Source organism: Hypanus sabinus, chromosome 23 (assembly GCF_030144855.1).
Source record: "Hypanus sabinus isolate sHypSab1 chromosome 23, sHypSab1.hap1, whole genome shotgun sequence".
Taxonomy (NCBI): Eukaryota; Metazoa; Chordata; class Chondrichthyes; order Myliobatiformes; family Dasyatidae; genus Hypanus; species Hypanus sabinus.
In genome coordinates, this window is record NC_082728.1 from 2,844,634 (window position 1) to 2,865,660 (window position 21,027).

The 21,027-nt window shown below is 41.4% G+C and overlaps 1 protein-coding gene across 2 annotated transcripts in view; it reads right to left on the reverse strand.

The window, feature by feature from the left end:
* LOC132379880 (C-Jun-amino-terminal kinase-interacting protein 4-like) overlaps positions 1 to 21,027 on the reverse strand; it is a 285,478-nt gene that overhangs the window by 194,666 nt on the left and 69,785 nt on the right. For both annotated transcript variants that reach the window (XM_059948176.1, XM_059948175.1), the window contains exon 3: positions 10,213 to 10,283. In XM_059948176.1, coding sequence (XP_059804159.1) covers positions 10,213 to 10,283 — 71 coding nt within the window. The remainder of the gene's footprint in view (positions 1 to 10,212; positions 10,284 to 21,027) is intronic.

A 21,027-nucleotide genomic window follows, 5' to 3' on the forward strand; every position in this document is an offset into this window, starting at 1 on the left:
CATTCAACCACACATGAGTACAGCCAAACAAAACGTTACTTCAGGGCCAACATACAAAACATACTAGCAGTCATATACTGCCAAAGACACATATAGCACATACAAGATTGCAGTAAAATACAGTCACACAGAAAAAAAAATACAGTCCAAAATTCTGAATCCATGAATGTTGCACCATTACCAATTCCTTCAGTTTCTCTGCCAGCGAGCAATTTGCTGATGGGGCAGATCTGTAGTACTTTCAGGTTTTCAATGTCCAGCAGCGTCTTGTGATTGTAAAAAATAGACTAATAAAAGACTTTAACACTGGTTGGCCCTGTGGAAGCCGCTGTGTCCAAGTGCACCACTATCTTACTGGAAGTTCTTTTCACCTCTAACTTCATTTTCACATAATTATTTATAATTGTTGAATGGTGTTTTTTGTTCCATGTTGCACTTTGACTGGCACAGCACAGCAAATTCCCAATATATGTAAATATATATGGTCAATAAAGTTGCCTGAAGAAGGATCTCAGCAAAAAACATCAACTGTTTATTAATTTCCGTAGATGCTGCCTGACCCGAGTTCCTCCAGTGTTTTGTGTATGTTGCTTTGGATTTCCAGCATCTGCAGATTTTGTCATGTTTATGGTTAATAAAGTTTATCCTTGATCTTATAAAACTCTGGTTAAACTACACTCTAACCGCTAACAAGAAAAAATTTCCTGATGCTGGAAATCCAAGCGACATACATAAAATGCTGGAGGAACTCAGCATCTATGGAACAGAGTACAGTCAAGGTTTATGGCCAAAACCTTTCAGCAGGGCGGCCTAACTCTAACCACCATTGTGTTCATTTCTGGTCACTTAATTATCGGAAGGATGTGGAAGCTTTAGAGAGGGTGCGGAGGAGATTTACCAGGATGCTGCCTGAATTAGATAAGTTGAGTGAGCTACGGCTGTTATCTTTGGAACGATGGAGGATGAGAGGGGACTTGATAGAGGTGTATAAGATGATGTGAGGCATTGTGTGGATAGTCAGAGGCTTTTTCCCAGAGCTGAAATGGCTAACACGAGAGGGCACAGTTTTAGGGTGCTTGGAAACAGGTACAGAAGAGATGTCAGGGGTAAGTGTTTTTTATTACACAGAGTGGTGAGTGCGTGGAATGGGTTGCCAGCAATGATGGTGGAGGTGGATTCAGTAGGGTCTTTTAAGAGGCTCCTGGATAGGTACATGGAGCTTAGAAAAATAGAGGGCTATAGGTAATTTCTAAAGTAAGTACATGTTCAGCATAGCATTGTGGGACGAAGGGCATGTAAAGTGCTGTGGGTTTTCTGTGTTTCTACCCATGGACCCTAGTTCCAGCTGTACAAAAAGGAACTGAAATTGGCTTTCCAGTTCCTTCTTTTTAATTGTGCAGGATGAAGAGCCTGCTACAAATTTCCCACTTAAGCTGCTGATGGAGCTATTGCACCAGAATTTTCTCTTCCAACACCCTCAATGGGGCTGCCCACCATCTACTTCTGAAACAGACTGTTACAGTTTCATTGGGGCCATCAGAACTCAGTGCACGTAACAACCTAAAGAACTTAAAAGTAGATGCTGTAATGAATAAACGACTCAAGTTCAGCACAGCTAGTTCCCACGAACAGTGACCATGGCAACCATGTGTGTTTTTGCAGGATTACTAGCAGGGGTGATTATTCAATCTACCTTGCTTCTTCCAGTCATGTTAGGGTCCAACTCAGTGAAAGCTAACAGGTGCACTAGGCAGTGAGGAGGTTAACTGATACGTTGGCCTTTATTGCAAGTACCAGAGAACAACAATTATGAAGGGCAGCACCTGGAGAACTGTGCATCAATGTGGTCCATCCAAAAAAAGGATGTACTCTACTTCATATGTCATCTATAACTTCTGGACATTAGTTCAAGTTTATTGTCTTTCAACCATACACATGTATACAGCTAAATGAAACATTGTTCCACTGGGGCTAACCTGCGAAACATGGCAGATGTAGATCCGATCCAGCACACGCAGTCACAAAACACAAGTACCTGACAGGCACTGCCTGAAGATTAACAGGTTGATAAAAAGTGTGAGATGCATGTCTATGTAAGTCAGCATAATGTTACTGCCACTATTAAAATAAACAAGCAGTTGTATAAATAAATGATAAAAAAGTGACCAATGAGTGTGCCTGCAAGCCGGGGAGTGTGAGAGTGTCAGTGAGACAAGGAGGATGTGAGTGTCAGTGAGACGGGGAGGATGGGAGTGTCAGTGAGACGGGGAGGATGGGAGTGTCAGTGAGATGGAGAGGATGGGAGTGTCAGTGAGACGGGGAAGATGGGAGTGTCAGTGAGACGGGGAGGATGGGAGTGTCAGTGAGACGGGGAGGATGGGAGTGTCAGTGAGACGGGGAGGATGGGAGTGTCAGTGAGACGGGGAGGATGGGAGTGTCAGTGAGACGGGGAGGATGGGAGTGACAGTGAGACGGGGAGGATGGGAGTGTCAGTGAGACGGGGAGGATGGGAGTGTCAGTGAGACAGGGAGGGTGAGAGTGTCAGTGAGACAAGGAGGATGTGAGTGTCAGTGAGACGGGGAGGATGAGAGTGTCAGTGAGACGGGGGGGGGATGAGAGTGTCAGTGAGACGGGGGGGGGATGAGAGTGTCAGTGAGACGGGGAGGATGAGAGTGTCAGTGAGACGGGGAGGATGGGAGTGTCAGTGAGACAGGGAGGATGGGAGTGTCAGTGAGACGGGGAGGATGGGAGTGTCAGTGAGACGGGGAGGGTGGGAGTGTCAGTGAGACGGGGAGGATGGGAGTGTCAGTGAGACGGGGAGGATGGGAGTGTCAGTGAGACGGGGAGGATGGGAGTGTCAGTGAGACGGGGAGGGGGAGTGTCAGTGAGACGGGGAGGATGGGAGTGTCAGTGAGACGGGGAGGATGGGAGTGTCAGTGAGATGGAGAGGATGGGTATGTCAGTTAGATGGGGAGGATGAGAGTGTCAGTGAGATGACGAGAGTGTGTTTGTAGGCTGGGCTGTTGGGGGGAGAGATGCAAGGCATTCAGACGGGGTGTTTATGTATGCTGAGTGACAGCAGGGAGGAGCCTTGCTTGCTTCAGTGTTCTCAGGAAGGGGAGGTGCTGTGCTTTGCCCTGTTGGACAAAGAAGCATGAAAGGCAGAGATACTTCACTACCAGATGAACTCAATGCCTTCTATCCTCACTTTGAAGGGAGAACACTATTACAGCTGTGAAGATCCCTGCTGCACCTGATGATCCTGTGATTTCTGCCTCAGTGACCAATGTTAGACTGTCTTTAAAGAGGGTGAACCCTCACAAGGCAAAAGGTCCTGATGGAGTACCTGGTAAGGCTCTGAAAACCTGTGCCAACCAACTGCTCGGAGTATTCAAGGACATTTTCAAGCTCTCAGTGCTATAAGTAGAAGTTACCACTTGCTTCAAAAGGCAACAATTATACCAGTGCCTAAGAAAAATAACGTGAGCTACCTTAATGACTATTGTCTAGTAGCACGCACATCGACAGTGATGAAATGCTTTGAGTGGTTGGTCATGGCTAGATTGAACTCCTGCCTCAGCAAGGACCTGGTACCCACTGCAATTTGCCTATTGCCACAATAAGTCAACAGCAGACACAATCTCAATGGTTCTCTACACGGCTTTAGACCACCTGGACAACACAAACGGCTATGTCAGGATGATGTAACTCAGCATTTAACACCATCATTCCCACAATCCTGATTGAGAAGTTACAGAACCTGGGCCTCTGTATCTCCCTCTGAAAATGGATCCTCGACTTTCTAGCCAGAAGACCACAATCTGTGCGTATTGATGATAACAACTCCTTCTCACTGACGATCAACACTGGTGCACCTCAGGGGTGTGTGCTTAGCCCACTGCTCTACTCTCTATGTGCACATGACTGTGTGGCTAGGCGAAGCTCAAATACCATCTATAAATTTGCTGATGATACAACCATTGTTGATAGAATCTCAGGTGGTGATGAGAGGGCGTACAGGAGTGAGATATGCCAACTAGTGGAGTGGTGTCACAGCAACAACCTGGCACTCAACCTCAGTAAGATGAAGGAGTTGATTGTGGACTTCAGGAAGGGTAAGATGAAAGAACACATACCAATCCTCATAGAGGAATCAGAAGTGGAGAGAGTGAGCAGTTTCAAGTTCCTGGGTGTCAAGATTTCTGAGGATCTAACCTGTTCCCAATGTATTGATGCAGTTATAAAGGAGGCAAGAAAGCGGCTATACTTCATTAGGAATTTGAAGAGGTTTGGTATGTCAACAAATACACTAAAAAACTTCTATATATGTACTGTGGAGAGCATTCTGACAGGCTGCATCACTGTCTGCTAATGGAGGGGCTGTTGCACAGGACAGAAAGAAGCTGTAGAAGGTTGTAAATTTAGTCAGCTCCATCTTGGGTACTAGCCTACAAAGTACCCAGGACATCTTTAAGGAGAGGTGTCTCAGAAAGGCAACGTCCATTGTTAAGGACCTCCAGAACCCAGGGCATGCCCTTTTCTCATTGTTACCATCAGGGAGGAGGTACAGAAGCCTGAAGGCATACACTCAGCGATTCAGGAACAGTTTTTTCCCCTCTACCATCCGATTCCTAAATGGACATTGAATGCTTGGACACTACCTCATTTTTTAAAAATATATGTAGTACTTCTGTATTTTGCACAATTTTTAAGCTATTCAGTATATGTATACTGTAATTGATTTATTTATTATGATGATTATTATTTTATCTTGCTTTTTTCTCTTCTATATTATGTATTGCATTGAACTGCTGCTGCTAAATTAACAAATTTCACATCACATGCCAGTGATACTAGACATTTTTCTGGTCCAGGGACCAGGTGAAATTGTTACTAAAGGTGCAAAAAGGGGAAAGGTAATCACTTCTTTCCTTTTGCTATCATGTGGGGAATTCAGCGAGGTTGAACACAAAGTGTGTGGTCACTGGTTCCTAATGGCAGAATGTGAACCCATCACCGTTTCCATTTCTCCTCACAGATCAAAGCATCGTGGATGAGAGTGGAAGACACGCTGATGTTCAGTGTAATCTGCCTGCATTTGACCTGTTTCCCTCTGGATGCTGGCAGAGAAAGGTGCAGGTTCTATCACATCAGCGTGGCTTATGGCTGGGGGGACTCTGCAGTTTGATGTTTAATGTCCTCAGCGCTGAATGTGTTCCACAGTTGGAAGACTCTGCGGTTCATGTTCCGTGTGTTTCTTGCCATTTGCGCAATTTGATCGAGGTGCTTCAGTATGGAACTGGCTCTGAGGCTGAGGCCTGCAGTCGTTGACACTGAACTGACTCGGTGGCTGTGGCTCCTGCATTGTTTTGGGGACTCTGCAGTTTGATGGTTAATATTCTGTGTTATTGGCTCACTTTTTGCTGCTTGTGCGATTTGTTCTTTTTCTCACCTCTTGGATGTTTGATGTTTTCTTTGAATTGCTTCCATGGTATTTCTTTGTTTTGTGGCTACCTGTGGGAGGACAATTCTCTGGGATGCAAACTGCATACATACTTTGATAATAAGTGCACTTCAAAATCTTGAAAGATGTAGCATATTTAGAGAAGTCCCCTGGTTGACGACTCCAGCAGTTATAGTCTCAAAATAAAAGGCTGGCAAAGGTTGGCGTCATTAAGGACTCACACCATCCAGGACATGTCCTCTTCTCATTGCTACCTTCAGGGAGGTGATACAGGAGCCTGAAGAACCACACTCCACATTTTAGGAACAGTTTCTTCCAACTGCTGTCAGATTTCTGAACGGTCCATGAATCCGTGGACAATACCTCACTATCTTGTTCTCTTTTTGCACAACCTAATTAGTTTTTTATATATTTCTTAATGTTACTTACAGTAATTTTTAATATCCTGCACAATACTGCTGCCACAGACCAACATATTTCAAAGTTCAATGTAAATTTATTATAAAAGTACATATATGTCATCAAATACAACCCTGATTCATTTTCTTGCCAGCATACTCAATAAATCCATCATAGGATAATAACCATAAATCAATGAAAAACTGCAACATCTTGGGCATTCCACCAGTGTGCAAAAGACAACAAATACAGCAAGAAATAATAATAATAAATATGCAGTAAATATCAAAAACATGAGAAGAAGAGTCCTTTGGTTGTGGAAACATTTCAATAATGGGACAAGTGAAGTAATAACTGTTCCTGAACCTAGTGGTGAGAGTCCTCAGGCTTCTATACCTTGTTCCTAAAGGCAGTAGCCTGGGTGGTGGTGGTGGTCCCTGATGATGGTTGCTATTTTCCTGCAATAACGGATCGTATAGATGTACTCAATGGTGGGGAGGGCTTTACCTCAGAATCAGAAACAGGTTTATAATCACCAGCATGTGGTGTGAAATTTGTTAACTTAGCAGCAGCAGTTCAAAGTAATACATAATCAATCAAAGAAAAAATAAATAAAATGAAAAAGATAATAATAAATAAACAAGTAAATCAATTATGTATATTGAATAGATTAAAATAAAACGTGCAAAAGCAGAAATACTGTATATTAAAAAAACGTGAGGTAGTGACCAAAGATTCAATATCCATTTAGGAATCAGATGGCAGAGGGGAAGAAACTGTTCCTGAATCGCTGAGTGTGAGCTTTCAGGCTTCTGTACTTCCTACCTGATGGTAACAGTGAGAAAAGGGCATGCCCTGGGTGCTGGAGATCCTTAATAATAAGACACCACTCCCTAAAGATGTCCTGGGTACTTTGTAGGCTAGTATCCAAGATGGAGCTGACTAGATTAACAACCTTCTGCAGCTTCTTTTGGTCCTGTGCAGTAGCCCTCCCTATCAGACAGTGATGCAGCCTGTCAGAATGATTTCCACAGTACATCTATAGAAGTTTTTGAGTGTATTTGTTGACATACCAAATCCCTTCAAACTCCTAATAAAGTATAGCCGTTGTCTTGCTTTCTTTATAACTATATCGATATCTTGGGACCAGGTTAGATCCTCAGAGATCTTGACACCCAGGAACTTGAAACTGCTCACTCTCTCCACTTCTGATTCCTCTATGAGGACTGGTATGTGTTCCTTCATCTTACCCTGCCTGAAGTCCACAATCAGCTCTTTCATCTTACTGACGTTGAGTGCCAGGTTGTTGCTGTGGCACCACTCTACTAGTTGGCATATCTCACTCCTGTACATCCTCTCGTCATTACCTGAGATTCCTATCATCAGCAAATTTATAGATGGTATTTGAGCTAGGTTTAGCCATACATTCATGTGTACATGGAGAGTAGAGCAGTGAGCTAAGCACATACCCCTGAGGAGCACCAGTGTTGATCGTCAGTGAGAAGGAGTTGTTATCATCAATACACACAGATTGTGGTCTTCTGGCTAGAAAGTCGAGGATCCATTTTCAGAGGGAGATACAGAGGCCCAGGTTCTGTAATTTATCAATCAAGATTGCGGGATTGATGATATTAAATGCTGAGCTAGTCGTTGAACAGCACCCTGACATAGGTGTTTGTGGTGTTCAGGTGGTCTAAAGCCATGTGGAGAACCATTGAGATTGCGTGTGCCATTGACCTATTGTGACGAAAGGCAAATTGCAGTGGATCCAGGTCCTTGCTGAGGCAGGAGTTCAATCTAGTCATGACCATCCTCTCAAAGCATTTCATCACTGTCAATGTGAGTGCTTCCGGGCGATAGTCATTAAGGCAGCTCACTGGTCACTGGTATAATTGTTGCCTTTTTGAAGCAAGAGGGAAATTCCGCACATAGCAGTGAGAGGTTGAAAATGTCCTTGAATACTCCTGCTAGTTGGTTGGCACAGGTTTTCAGAGTCTTACCAGGTACTCCAACAGGACCTTCTGCCTTGCAAGGATTCACTCTCTTTAAAGAGAGTCTAACATCAGCCTCTGAGACAGAGATCACAGGGTCATCAGGTGCAGCAGGGATCTTCACAGTTGTAGTTGTGTTCTCCCTTTCAAAGCGTGTATAGGAGACATAGAGTTCATCTGGTAGTGAAGAATCTCTGCTCTTCATACTATTGGGTTTTGCTCTGTAGGAAGTAAGGCTTTCTCATATCCTCTGTCAACATCTGAGGTGACTATTCAGCCCATCAAGTCTACACAGATTCTCAGAGAAATCATATCAATCACGTTCCCCAGTTATTTCTCTACAACCAATTCTCCCTCACATGTGCATTTTCTCCTGTCTGCAAGGTACTTTACAGCAGTCAACTAGCCTACCAACAGCACTGCTCTGAGTTGAGGGAGGACATCATCATGGACTCAGTGGCCACTTTATTAGGTACAAGAGTGGAGTCCAGTGTGATCTTCTGCTTCTGTAGCCTGTTCACTTCAAGGTTCAGCGTGTTGTGCGTTCAGCGATGAACTTCTTCACACCACTGTTGTATTGTGTGGTCATTTGAGTTACTGTGACTTTCCTGTCAACTTGAACTAGTCTGGCTATTCTCCCTGACCTCTCCCATTAACAAGGATGATTTTTTTGTCTTTCACACCATCTTGCAAACTCTATAAGACCATAAGACATAGGAGCAGAATTAGGCCATCTGGCCCATCGAGTCTACCCACCATTTGAATCACTGTTGATCCTTTATTTCCTGTCTCCTCCTCAACCCCAGTTCCTGGCCTTCTCCCTGTAACCTTTGATGCCATGTCAAATCAAGAACCTGTCAATCTCTGCCTTAATTACACCCAACGACCTGGCCTCTACAGCTGCATGTGGCAACAAATTCCAAAAATTCACCACCCTTTGGCTAAAGAAAGAAAGAAAGCTTATGGGGTGTTAGCTTTTAGAAGTCGAGGGATAGAGTTTAAGAGTCGTGAGGTAATTTTGCAGCTCTGTAAAATTCTGGTTAGGCCACACTTGGAGTACTGTGTCCAGCTCTGGTCTCCTCACTATAGGAAGGATGTGGAAACACTGGAAAGGGTACAGAGAAGATTTACCAGGATGTTGCCTGGTTTAGAGAGTATGGATTATGATCAGAGATTAAGGGAGCTAGGGCTTTACTCTTTGGACAGAAGGAGGATGACAGGAGACATGATAGAGGTATACAAGATATTAAGAGGAATAGACAGAGTGAACAGCCCTCTTTCCCAGGGCACCACTTCTCAATACAAGAGGACATGGCTTTAAGGTAAGGGGTGGGATGTTCAAGGGGAATATTAGAGGAAGGCTTTTTTTTTACTCAGAGAGTGGTTGGTGCGTGGAATGCACTGCCTGAGTCAGTGGTGGAGGCAGATACACTAGTGAAATTTAAGAGACTACTAGACAGGTATATGGAGGAATTTAAGGTGGGGGGGGTATATGGGAGGCAGGGTTTAAGTGTCGACACAACATTGTGAGCCGAAGGGCCTGTACTGTGCTGTACTATTCTATGTTCTAAAGAAATTTCTAGAGGCTGTTGTGCTTGAAAATCCCAAGAAATCAGCAGTTTCTGAGATACTCAAACCACCACATCTAGTACCAACAATCATTTTGTGGTCAAAGTCACTTAGATCACAATTTTGATGTTTGGTCTGAACAACAACTGAATTTCTTGACCATGTCTGAATGCTTTTGTCACATGATTGGCTGATTAGGTATTTGTATTAACTAACAGGTATACGGAATAAAGTAGCCACTGAACGTTTTTAAAGGAAATAAGGAAATCCGTGTGTTTGGAGGGAGAACATGTTGTACTGAGAATAAGACTGAACCTAGGTTATTGCAGCTAAGGGAGCAATATGTACCTATGATATTTCAGTGAGGTGATGAGCGAGTGTTGGAATTTCCTCCTTTTGGGAGACAAGTTAACTATAGTCTCCCTCTCAAGATTCCAGGGTACTATTTTGAAGGGCTTAGATTTTCTGATATAAATGTTATCCTTTTGATACTCTGCAAAATGAATTTATCTATTCAATTGTGTGGATGTTAATGATCCTGCAGCACTATGTTACATACTCTGGATGACTAGACCAAGATTTAGCTCATGATCACATACTCCAAAATCAACTTGTGACTCATCTTTGCCAAGAGCTAAGCAGCACCAAACGGACTGATGCATATACCAACAATAAGCAGATGGGCAGTACAATCCCTCCAAACATCCAACTTTTTCTTCCCATCAAAAATATCTAAGTTAAATTGCACATGATAAAAACAAGAGTTAATAAATCTCACACACCCCTTACCTCTGTATGTCTTTGATGAAGTGCATTATATTCTTTCTTGAGTTCAGACTCTCTCTCTTCCAATCTGCCAACTGAGGGAAAGAAAAACTATTAGAATGCTATCAGAAAGTGTCAGCAACAAATCCAGTTATCTCGTTCATCCTCAAACTCAATCACCAGCGAGAACAGCATTAACTTGTCATTTTTTGCTAAGTGAGAGAATAAAAATAATGATGACAGCAAATTCATGTCACATTGAACATGTCAAAAGCTACCAAGTGTTTTCTAACTATACCTTATCATGCTGATTTTGTCCTCTACAGCATGACCAATAATAATAAGTACTTTATCGATCCTGAGTGGGAAATTATTTAATAACAGCTGCAACATTTAAAAACACACTTAATAATGACAATACAATAATATTAACTAATAATAGAGCACAATAATAATACACACAATAATTTACCAATGTGCAATACTGTACAATAATAATGTGCAAAATAATAAAACAGAGACTATTTTACTATGATGTGTGTTCTTCTGTAGCATAAACTGTTGTGTATGCTTATGCATTTGGTAGGAAGGATTTTCAGTAATAATCCTTGTGACAGCAGAGCCGAATGAGTCTGTTCGAAAGGGTGCTCTGCTACTTATTCAGTAGGTCGTGGAGAGTATGTGCCTGATTGTTCATAATGGATAACAGTTTATTTGGTGATCTCCTCTCCACCACTAACTCAGAGGCCAGGTTGTAGCCAAGGACAGATCCAGCATTTTTGATAAGTTTATTTAGTCTTTTTGCATCACCAGCACTGATGCTGCTTCCCCAACATAAAGCCACAAAGAAGACTGCACTCACTACAACAGATTGGTAAAAGATGTCCAACATCCTGCTGCAAACATTGAAATATCTCAGCTTCCTCAGAAAATGGAGTCTGCTAATCCTCCTCTTGTAAACAGCCTTGGTGTTTGTTTTCCAGTCAAGTCTGTTACCGAGGTGAACACCCAAGGATTTGTACACCCCCACCACTGCAACTTTTTCTCCCAGAATGTATACAGGACTCCAACAACAAGCCCTGCATCACCAGTGACCTGAAAGAACTTTTGAATATGAAGAAGAAAGTCTTCAGGTCTGGAGATAGACAAGTATTGACGCAAGTACAGAGTAAACTGACGGTAAAGCTGAGGGAGTGTAAATAATCCTACAAGAGGAAACTGGAGTACAAGCTCCAGCAGAATAGCATAAGGGACGTGTGGTCAGGCATGCAGCAGATCACTGACTTCAAGGTTAAGGGCTGCCTGGATAGGAAAGTGTACATCTTCATGCCCACTGTCTGTTCTGGATTAACAACTGGAAGCAACAAACTGATTTTATTTTTTTAAACCACTGAAATGCTTTCAGAAATAAACTCTAGAATGATAAATAGAGATAAACCTAGTCATGGTATATTATACACGTACTTCAGTATTTTAAGTGTGCATTTACTGGATTTTGAAGTATGTGTTCAGCAATCACACACACATGACATAATTTACTGAACTAAACTAAAATTAATTCTTGTTTTAATCTAAAGTTGCAACTATAAATAGCAAAACTTATATTATGAAGTTGAGAGAAAAGATCAATATGGAAAACAGCTGGAGATTTGCCTTCATCTTTATTACCTGTATATTGTGCTTAGTCAACAAAAATCTATGGTGGTGATGAATACGTGCATTTCAAGGTAATCTGATGCATGTTGCTCAATGTTTACAGTGTACACCACACCTAAAGTTTGCGTACTTTAACCAGATTATGAAGATATTCCTACGCCTATTCACATTACATATTTTAGATTATTGATAACTGCTTGCGATTGTAAAGTGAGGTTATCAACAGTCCTACATTATACAAAAGTCATTTTTCAAAACGTCAGTGAAGAAATTCTTCCATACCTATCATAAATGGCTGTCCTTTTATTTTGAGGCCATTTAAGACAGATGAGAAAGTTCCATCTAGACTATGATGTGTCCTATTGCCGTGGATTCTCCAGAGAGAATACAACCTCTCAGTATTTATCCTGTTTAGGTTCCCAAGAATATACATTTCAGCAAGATTGCTTCTTATTCTTCTAAACTCCAATGAAAAGAGTTTTAAAAAATGTTCAGCTTTTTCATTTACGACAATCCCACCATAACTTGGACTAAACCTTCTCTGAACCACCTCCTTTATCTTCCTCAAATAGGGGCAGGAACACTGTTCATAGTACACCTCATTCTGCAGATCAGCATATTCCTCTGTATATATGTACACTCCATCCCCCATGAGGTAGAGCCCAACATTCCGTATTACTTGTTACACATTTATATGTTGTGTACACAGACCCCATATCCCTTTCTGCTGTGACTTTCTGCGATTCCTTTCCACATAAATATTTTATTTTGTTCTCCGTTCCAAAATGAGTATTTCACATTTTTTTCCCACATTTGTGAACTCAGCAGGACAGGCAGCATCGATGGAAAAGAGTAAACAGTCAAAATATCGGGCCAAGACCCTTCATCAGGATTGTTAAAAAAGATGAGAAGTCAGAGCAATAAGGTGGGAGGAGTGAAGGAAGAAGTACAAGATGGTAAGTGATAAGTAAAACCAGGACAAGAGGAGAGGTAAAGGAAAGAGCTAGAAAGTCAGTTGGTGAAAGAGATAATGGGCTAGAAAGGGGGAAATCTATTGGAAGAGGATAGAAGACAATGAAAGAAAGGAAAAGATGAGGGGCATCAGAGGGAGGAGATGATAAGGGTGGTAAAGAAGATAAGGTGAGATCCTGGTGAACTTCTTCTTTATCAACTCATGTGTTCAGTGGACATTGAACCCATGAACACTAACTCACTACTATATTATTTCTTTGTGCTACCTACTTAATTTAACTATTTAATACATGTATGTTTTTGCTTTATTATTATGTATTGCATTGTACTGCTGCCGCAAAGTAAACAAATTTCATGACATATGCTGATGATATTAAACCTGATTCTAAGGCCTCCACATCCTTCCCATAATGGAGCAACCAGAACTACACACAATACTCCAAATGAGTCATTCGGTGTATTTCAAGTGGTGATTCATAGGTTCTTGATTAGTAAGTGTGTCAAAGGCTATGGGGAAAAGACAGGAGAATGTGGTTGAGAGAGAAAATATATCATCCATATTTGAATGCTGAGCTGAATTCTGCTTCTATGTTTCAAGCATTTCACTGTACGTTTTGACGTACATGTGAAAAAAAACTTGAAACTAAACCTGAAAGCCTTAAGTCCAAACTAAAGTTTTGTACAGCTGTAACGTGACCACCCAAATTTCAGACTCAATGTCCTGACCAATAAAGTACAACACGTACCTCCTACAGTATCCTATCCATTTGCATTATCACTTTCAGGGAGCAATGGACTTGCATCCCAAGATCCCTCTGTAAATCAACACTCCTCAGGGTTGGCCAGTTACTGTTTACTTTCCTCTTGCATCTAACCTCCCAAAATACACGCCTCAAGATGATATCAGAAGTGGAGTGGAAGCAAATTCTCCTCAATCCTGTGGGGTTATCTAGAATGCCGATTGCCTTGGAATTGCTGTATTGAGAGAAGATATTCTTCATGTGAGACTTTAAAGCATGATCCCATGGCTCTCATAGAAACAGCACCATGTCCTGGCCAAACAATAACCTTCAACCAATACTGAAAGAACATACATATTGCAGAGGTTTCTGTAAATGAAGGGCTGCCACATTGAGATAAATACAAATTCAAATTATCAAGAGATTATGGAAATTAAACATGCTGTAGTAAAGCTCTGATAATCTAGCAACCTCAGACACTGGTGGTGCCAGACAGGCAGGTTTTCAAGACCAGTGGATATTACTTGTTTCAATACCCAACATGCATTTTAAATCTGCTTCATTTTCTATACAAGGAAATACAAATTTCCCATGCATGTTTAAAGTTCAAAATAAATTTATTATCAAAGTACATATACATCACCATACCTGAGATACATTTTCTTGAGGGCATAGACAGTAAATCCAAGAAACACAATAGAATCAATGAAGGACCGCACCCAATAGGACAGATGACAACCAGTATGCAAATACAAAAGGAAAAAAGTAATAAGAATAAATAGATAAGCATAAGCATCGAGAACATGAGATGAAGAGTCCTTGAAAGTGACTTCATAGGTTGTGGGAACAGTTCAGTATTGTGGTTAGTGAAGTTATCCCCGTTGTTTCAAGAGCCTGATGGTTGAACAGTAATAACTGTTCCTGTCCCTGGTGGTACGAGTCCTGAGGCTCCTGTACCTTCTTCCTGATGGCAGCCATGAGAACAGAGCATGGCTTGGATTAATAGGTATTTGGGAAGCTCAGTGATGTGTGACTTGAAACAGGATTGCAGGAAATAAGAACCAGAGAAGCAAATGCCAAACCGTTGGGCTTTCCTAACAAATGGACAGCAGATCATGGGCGTTTTACTATATATTAAAAACCAGTTTAATCTAGTGAACCTAATTTGAATTTAACAAGATAAAACATACCATATGACACAAGACCACAACACATAGGAGCAGAATAAGGCCATTCAGCCCATCGAGTCCTCTCCACCATTTCATCATGGCTGATCCTGGATCCCATTCAACCCCATAACCTGCCCTCTCACCATATCCCTTGATGCCCCGACCAATTTGTAATCTATCAATTTCCGCTTTGAATATACCCATGGACAAGGCCTCCAACACAATCTGTGGAAGAGCAATCCACAGATACACCATTCTTCGGCTAAAATATTTCTCCTCACTTTTATTCTAAAAGGTGACCCCTCAATTTGAGGGTGTGCCCTCTAGCTCTGGATAATCCCAGCACATCAACCTTACCTAGTCTTTTCACATTTGTTAAGTTTCAATGAGATCCCCACATATTCTTCTAAATTCCAGTGAATACATGCCCAAAGCTCCCAAACACTCCTCATATGTTACCCATTTCATTCCCAAAATCATCATGAACCTCCTCTGGACTGCACCTAATGACAATACATTCTTTCTGAGATAAGGGGCCAAAACTGTTGACAAATCTCCAAGTGCAGTGTCTTATAAAGCTTCAGAATTATCCCCTTGAAATAAATGCCAACATTGCATTTGCCTCCTTTACCACAGACTTAGCCTGTGTATTAACCTTCAGGGAGTCTTGCACGAGGACTCCCAAGTCCCTTTGCACCTCTGATGTTTGAATATTCTCCCTGCTTAGATAATAGTCTGCACTATTGTTCCTTTTAGAAAAATACATTATCATATATATTCCAACACTGTACTCTATCTGCCACTTTTTGTCCATTCTTCCCATTTGTCTAAGTCCTGCTGTAATCTCATTGCTTCCTCAGCACTACCTACCTCCCCACTCATCTTTGTATCATCCGCAAATTTGGCACAAAGCCATCAATTCCACTATCTAAATCACTGACAAACAATGTGAAAAGTAGTGGTCCCAATACTGACCCAAGGAACACCACTAATCAATGTACAAACTCAACATTTTCTCCATTTTTGTCATAATCGGGTTACACACTTTGGTAACAATCTTTGAAGACACGTGATGAATCAATCACTGCACTTTTTATTTTCTCAGCATTTTTCTTTATGTTTCTGATCGTGGACTCACCCAGGCCGAAGTAGCATCCTACAGCTATGTTACCTTCACCTGACATGGCTCTGCTTATAATTTCCAACTTTTTCAAGCACAAAATCAGTGCACCATAGGTAATAACAACAGATGTTTAAGAGCGCAAGATCGCACATCCATACACTGCCAAAACCAATGCCAGACTGGTGGGAGTGAGACTGTAAGACGTGCGCACATGACTTGTATTGGCAGGAAAGTGGTGCGCCTCGCACAACTGTGAGTTTTCGACGCACATAAGGAAAAGTTGGTAGAAATAGGTTCCACGCATAACTGTGAAGCTGCATTGTCTGAAGACGCATATAACGAGGATAGGGTGTACCAGGGACAGATAGAATCTCAGCATGTGGTGCCCACATACTTTGGTTCTGATGCAGCCATGTGTAAAAATGATCATCGTGATAAAGGCAATGTTGGGTACAATTCTACCTCCATTGTCCAGAGACTTGGAGGGAAGAAGTGTGCTCAGGGGATACAAGGTAAATTAGATATTTCAAGCTGAGACCCTTCATCAGGAAGAAAAGTCAACTGTTTATTCCCCACAAAGATGCTGCTTTACTTGCTGAGTTCCTCCAGCATTTTAAGCTTGGAGATCCAGCTGTCAAAGCCTGCAATAGCATTTTAAAATGTTCATTTAAAAATCACACATCATCCTAAGATCTACATTATTAAACAAAATTTGTTTTTAAAGTGTAAGTTCTGGATAATTACTTTTTTCCAAGCAAAGTACATGGTTACCATTGAAACATTTCACTTCATGGAAGTCCAGAATTCACCTGACTTCAATTTTATTGTCACTCGACTGTATACATGTATACCACCAAATGAAACAACGTTCTTCTGAACAAAGGTGCATAACACAATACATAAACTCACACACAAGACAAAGTGATATTATTATAAATAAACTAACATATAATTAAAATATGTTCCAGAAGATTGCCATTTAGTATAAGAAGACTGGCATGTAGCACCTTTATTGTAGAGTTTGCTCACCTCATCTATGACCTCTTCAGCAAAATGCAAATGCTTGGCATGCCAAATTATGATAGAACCTTGGTCTCTGTGGTCTTTCCTTGCCACTTGACTCTTACAAGTTTCCCTAACAGGGTGTAAAAGCAATTCAGCTTTACTCGAAAACAACCATCTCTCGGGCAGCTTTCAATTGTACTAATTAGAGACGGCAACACCACCCTGGTAATAGCTGAATGCTGGTAATAGTTTTAATAGCTGAATACTGCCTCTGCACCGCCATACATTTGCCGTGGTAATAATGCTGTGGAGTTCATAATCAATGTGAACTCTGAACACTACATCGCCAGACCAGTTGATCTTGTAAAGAGTCTGGTCCTTCATACTGATGCCAAGGCTCAATGTGAAGGTTTCCTTATACATTATTTCTGTCACCTTGATGTACTAATGCCAAAAGATATATTTTAGGTTGCAGAGCAATGTGCATTGAAATTAGGTGCATTAAATGGATGCCCCCTGCCATTTTGCATGCAGCTTTTCTCTTTCCACCCCATGAAGTGACAGGGAAGACAACCTCAAAGAGCTGGTGCAGAAAGCAGCCATACAGCTCTTATTTATCATCAGAAAGCAGAAACAAGGAAAGAAAGTTAGGTCTCCAAATCTTTGATGCAACAACGAAGGAGAACAGAAATATTAAACCGAAAAACTATGTTCAATAAAAGATAGAAAATGCTTCACGAAGATTCAGCAGACCATAGGAGCAAGGACTCGAAACACTGAAAAAAATAAAATGTCAGTGTTAATAAGATGTGGAAGAGTCTTTAATAAGGGAATATAATATCAAGATAAGGGGGTCAGTCATTTAATACCAAGGTATTCAGAAGTTTCTAACGGCAAAGAGTGGTGAATCTCTGGAATTCACTACCCAGGAAGTTGTGGAGGCTAGCTCATTAGAGGTCATTAATTGCAGAGGCAGGTAATTTTTTTGACAAAACAACCTGAAACACTGACAATTCCTTTCCTCCTACATATACTGCACAACCTGGTGAGTTCCTCCTCCAAATTCCAGCATATGCCATCTCTTGTGTTTTCATCAACTACGATTGCAAGAAAAAGTTAGCCAACTCTTCGCAATTACCTAGTTTTCTGCATTAATTACCGTAAATTCCGGACTATAGATCGCACCTGATTAAAAGCCGCACGCTCTAATTTTAGAAAGAAAATCAATTTTGTACTTGTACAGGCCGCACCGGATTTTAAGCCGCAGGTGTCCCATGTTGAGATATTTACACAGAAAGATATTATACATGAGGATTTTTTAACTTTTAATTAAATCCACATGATAACATAAACAAATACATATTGCAAATGCTTTTTTTCGAACAGTGCTTGTAACACAGCTACTTTTAAATATACATACGTATCGGTAACACACAAATTACTTTGCGTATACTTTTTTACTTAACAGTGCACGAACAACATTCCAATATCTCCTAACGACTGGTAAAAAAATATATATACTGCAGCCTACCAGGAAAAGTTATTGATCGCCTTCTTCATCTTCCTCCTGCGCACTAAAACCTTCAAAGTCCTCTTCTTCAGTGTCCAAATTGAACAACCTCAGGATCTCGTCACTCACTTCAGTCTCTTCGTTGTCGCTCTCACTTGAGCGCACGCGGTCCTCTTCATCACGCAGCAGTCTAGCCTTCTGAAACCCGTTGGTGATGGTGGATGTTGTGACACGGCTCCACGCATTTAGGATCCACTGGCAGACTTGAGTTAAAGATGCTCTTCGCATGCGTCCTGTTTTGGTAAAGGATTTCTCGCCGCTCGTCATCCAAGCCTCCCACTCAACGCGCAGCGCCGTTTTTTTCTGTGAAAAAATCCCCCTGGTTGCTTGGCGTAGCACTCTCTCAGCCAATCCTTCATTAGACTCTCCATCATCCAACCTTTCTTATTGACTTTCACCATGATTTCTTTTGGGAATTTTTCCTTTGGCATTGTCAGCCGCTTAAAAATCACCATCGGTGGAAGCTTTAGTCCGGATGCTGTGCAGCTCAGAACACAAGTAAAATGCGTTCTCTCATGGCCACTTGTTTTCAGTGTGATGGACGAGTCACCTTTTTTATTAACAGTCCGAGTGAGAGGCAGGTCAAACGTCAAAGGTACTTCATCCATATTTATGATATCATCTGGCCCGATGGAATTCTCCGCTATCTTTGTTTGAGTGAATGTGCGGAAGTTAGCAAGTTTTTCCTCGTGGTCGGGAGGGAGCTGCTGACACAGAGTTGTGCGTACCCTAACGGACAGGCCTTTTCGTCTCATAAATCTAAAACACCACGATGGCCCTCCTCTAAAATCTTCGATTTTCATTTTGGTGGCGATTGCTTTAGCCTTCAGTCTGGTCTGCACGGTGGAAACACCGCGGCCGCCTGCTCTCTGTGTGTTAACCCAGTCTTCAAGAAAGTTTTCAAGTTCGGGCCATCTGCTATGATTACCTCTGAAAGCTTTTGTCATCTTTTTGCATTGACTCAGTTCTTCACGCTGGCGTCTCCACCGTCTCACCATCGATTCATTTATGCCAAGATTATGTGCAGCAGCTCGATTTCCTTCTTCAACCGCCAGATTGATCGCCTTTAACTTAAAAGCTGCATCATATGTTTTTCTTCGAGTGTTTTCCATGTTGATGAGGGTGAGTACAAATGACTGATTTACAATAATTTAATTGTGAAAGTGCGCTTGATTTATCGTACAATTTCATTGGACCTCTGTGAACTACTCATCAATTTTATTGGTCTACTGTTATGAGGCAAAATGTTTTTGGCGGCATGAAAAAAAAACATGCATTAGCCGCACCGTAGTATAGGCCGCAGTGTTGCCGCAGTGTTCAAAGCGTGGGAAAAAAGTAGCGGCTTATAGTCCGGAATTTATGGTACCCATAAAATGTGGTCTCATCTTCATCTGTCACAATAACAGACAAATATAATCTGCATAAATAACACACAAACAATTGTACTTTTCATTTCTTTATTAAACAATGTCTCCCATCCACTCCATAATGTACTGGTTAGGCACAGGAGTACATTCAGCCAGAGACTCATTCCACCGAGACACAACACTGAGCGTCATAGGAAATCATTTCTGCCTGTGGCCATCAAACTTTACAACTCCTCCCTCAGAGTGTCAGACACCCTGAGCCAATAGGCTGGTCCTGGACTTATTTCCACCTGGAATAAGTTACTTATTATTATTTAATTATCTATGGTTTTATATTGCTGTATTTCTTCACTATTCTTGGTTGGTGCGACTGTAACGAAACCCAATTTCCCTCGGGATCAATAAAGTATGTCTGTCTGACATTGTTTAATCATTCACAGTTCAGGCTGGAAAAAGCACGTGAACCCTTGAATTTAATAACTAGTAGAATTTAGCAGCAATAACCCCCACCAACCGTTTCCTATAGCTGCTGATCCCTGACTTGCACGACAGTGAGGAGGAATTTTAGACCAATTCTCCATACAAAATTGTTTCAGTTCATTAATATTTCTGCAATACCTTGCATAAGCAGCCCTCTTCTGGTCATGCCACAGCATCTCATTGGGTTGAGGTCTGACTTGGCCATTTCAAAACACAATTTTTCTTCTTTTTAAACCATTCTGTTGTCGATGTGCTCTTGCATTTCTAATCATTGTCTTGTTGCATTATCCCACTTCTATTAAGTTAGGTGATGGACCACTACCCTGACATTCTCCTGTAAAATGTCTTGATACAATTTTGAATTCATTGTTCCTTCAATGACTGCAAGATGTCCAGGTCCTGAGGCAGAAAAGCAGTCCCAAACCATGATGCTACGTTTCACAGTTGGGATAAGGTTTTGGTGTTGGTGTGCAGTGCCCTTTTTCCCTCAAAACATACTGGTGTGCATTTCTGCCAAAAAGTTCAACTTCTGTCTCATCTAGTCAATGCTGAACTATTAATCTGCCTAGTCCAGTCAACCTATAATCATCTCATTGATTGGCTCACCTGACTGCAAATAGCTTTTGTAGAAAGCATTTCTCCAGAGATTCACATACTGTTTTGAAACTAGACTGTAGTTATTTAAATGGTGTACTCAGTATTGACGAGAAGTAGTACAATTGTTTGTGTATTATTAGTTTAGACAGATTGTGTTTAT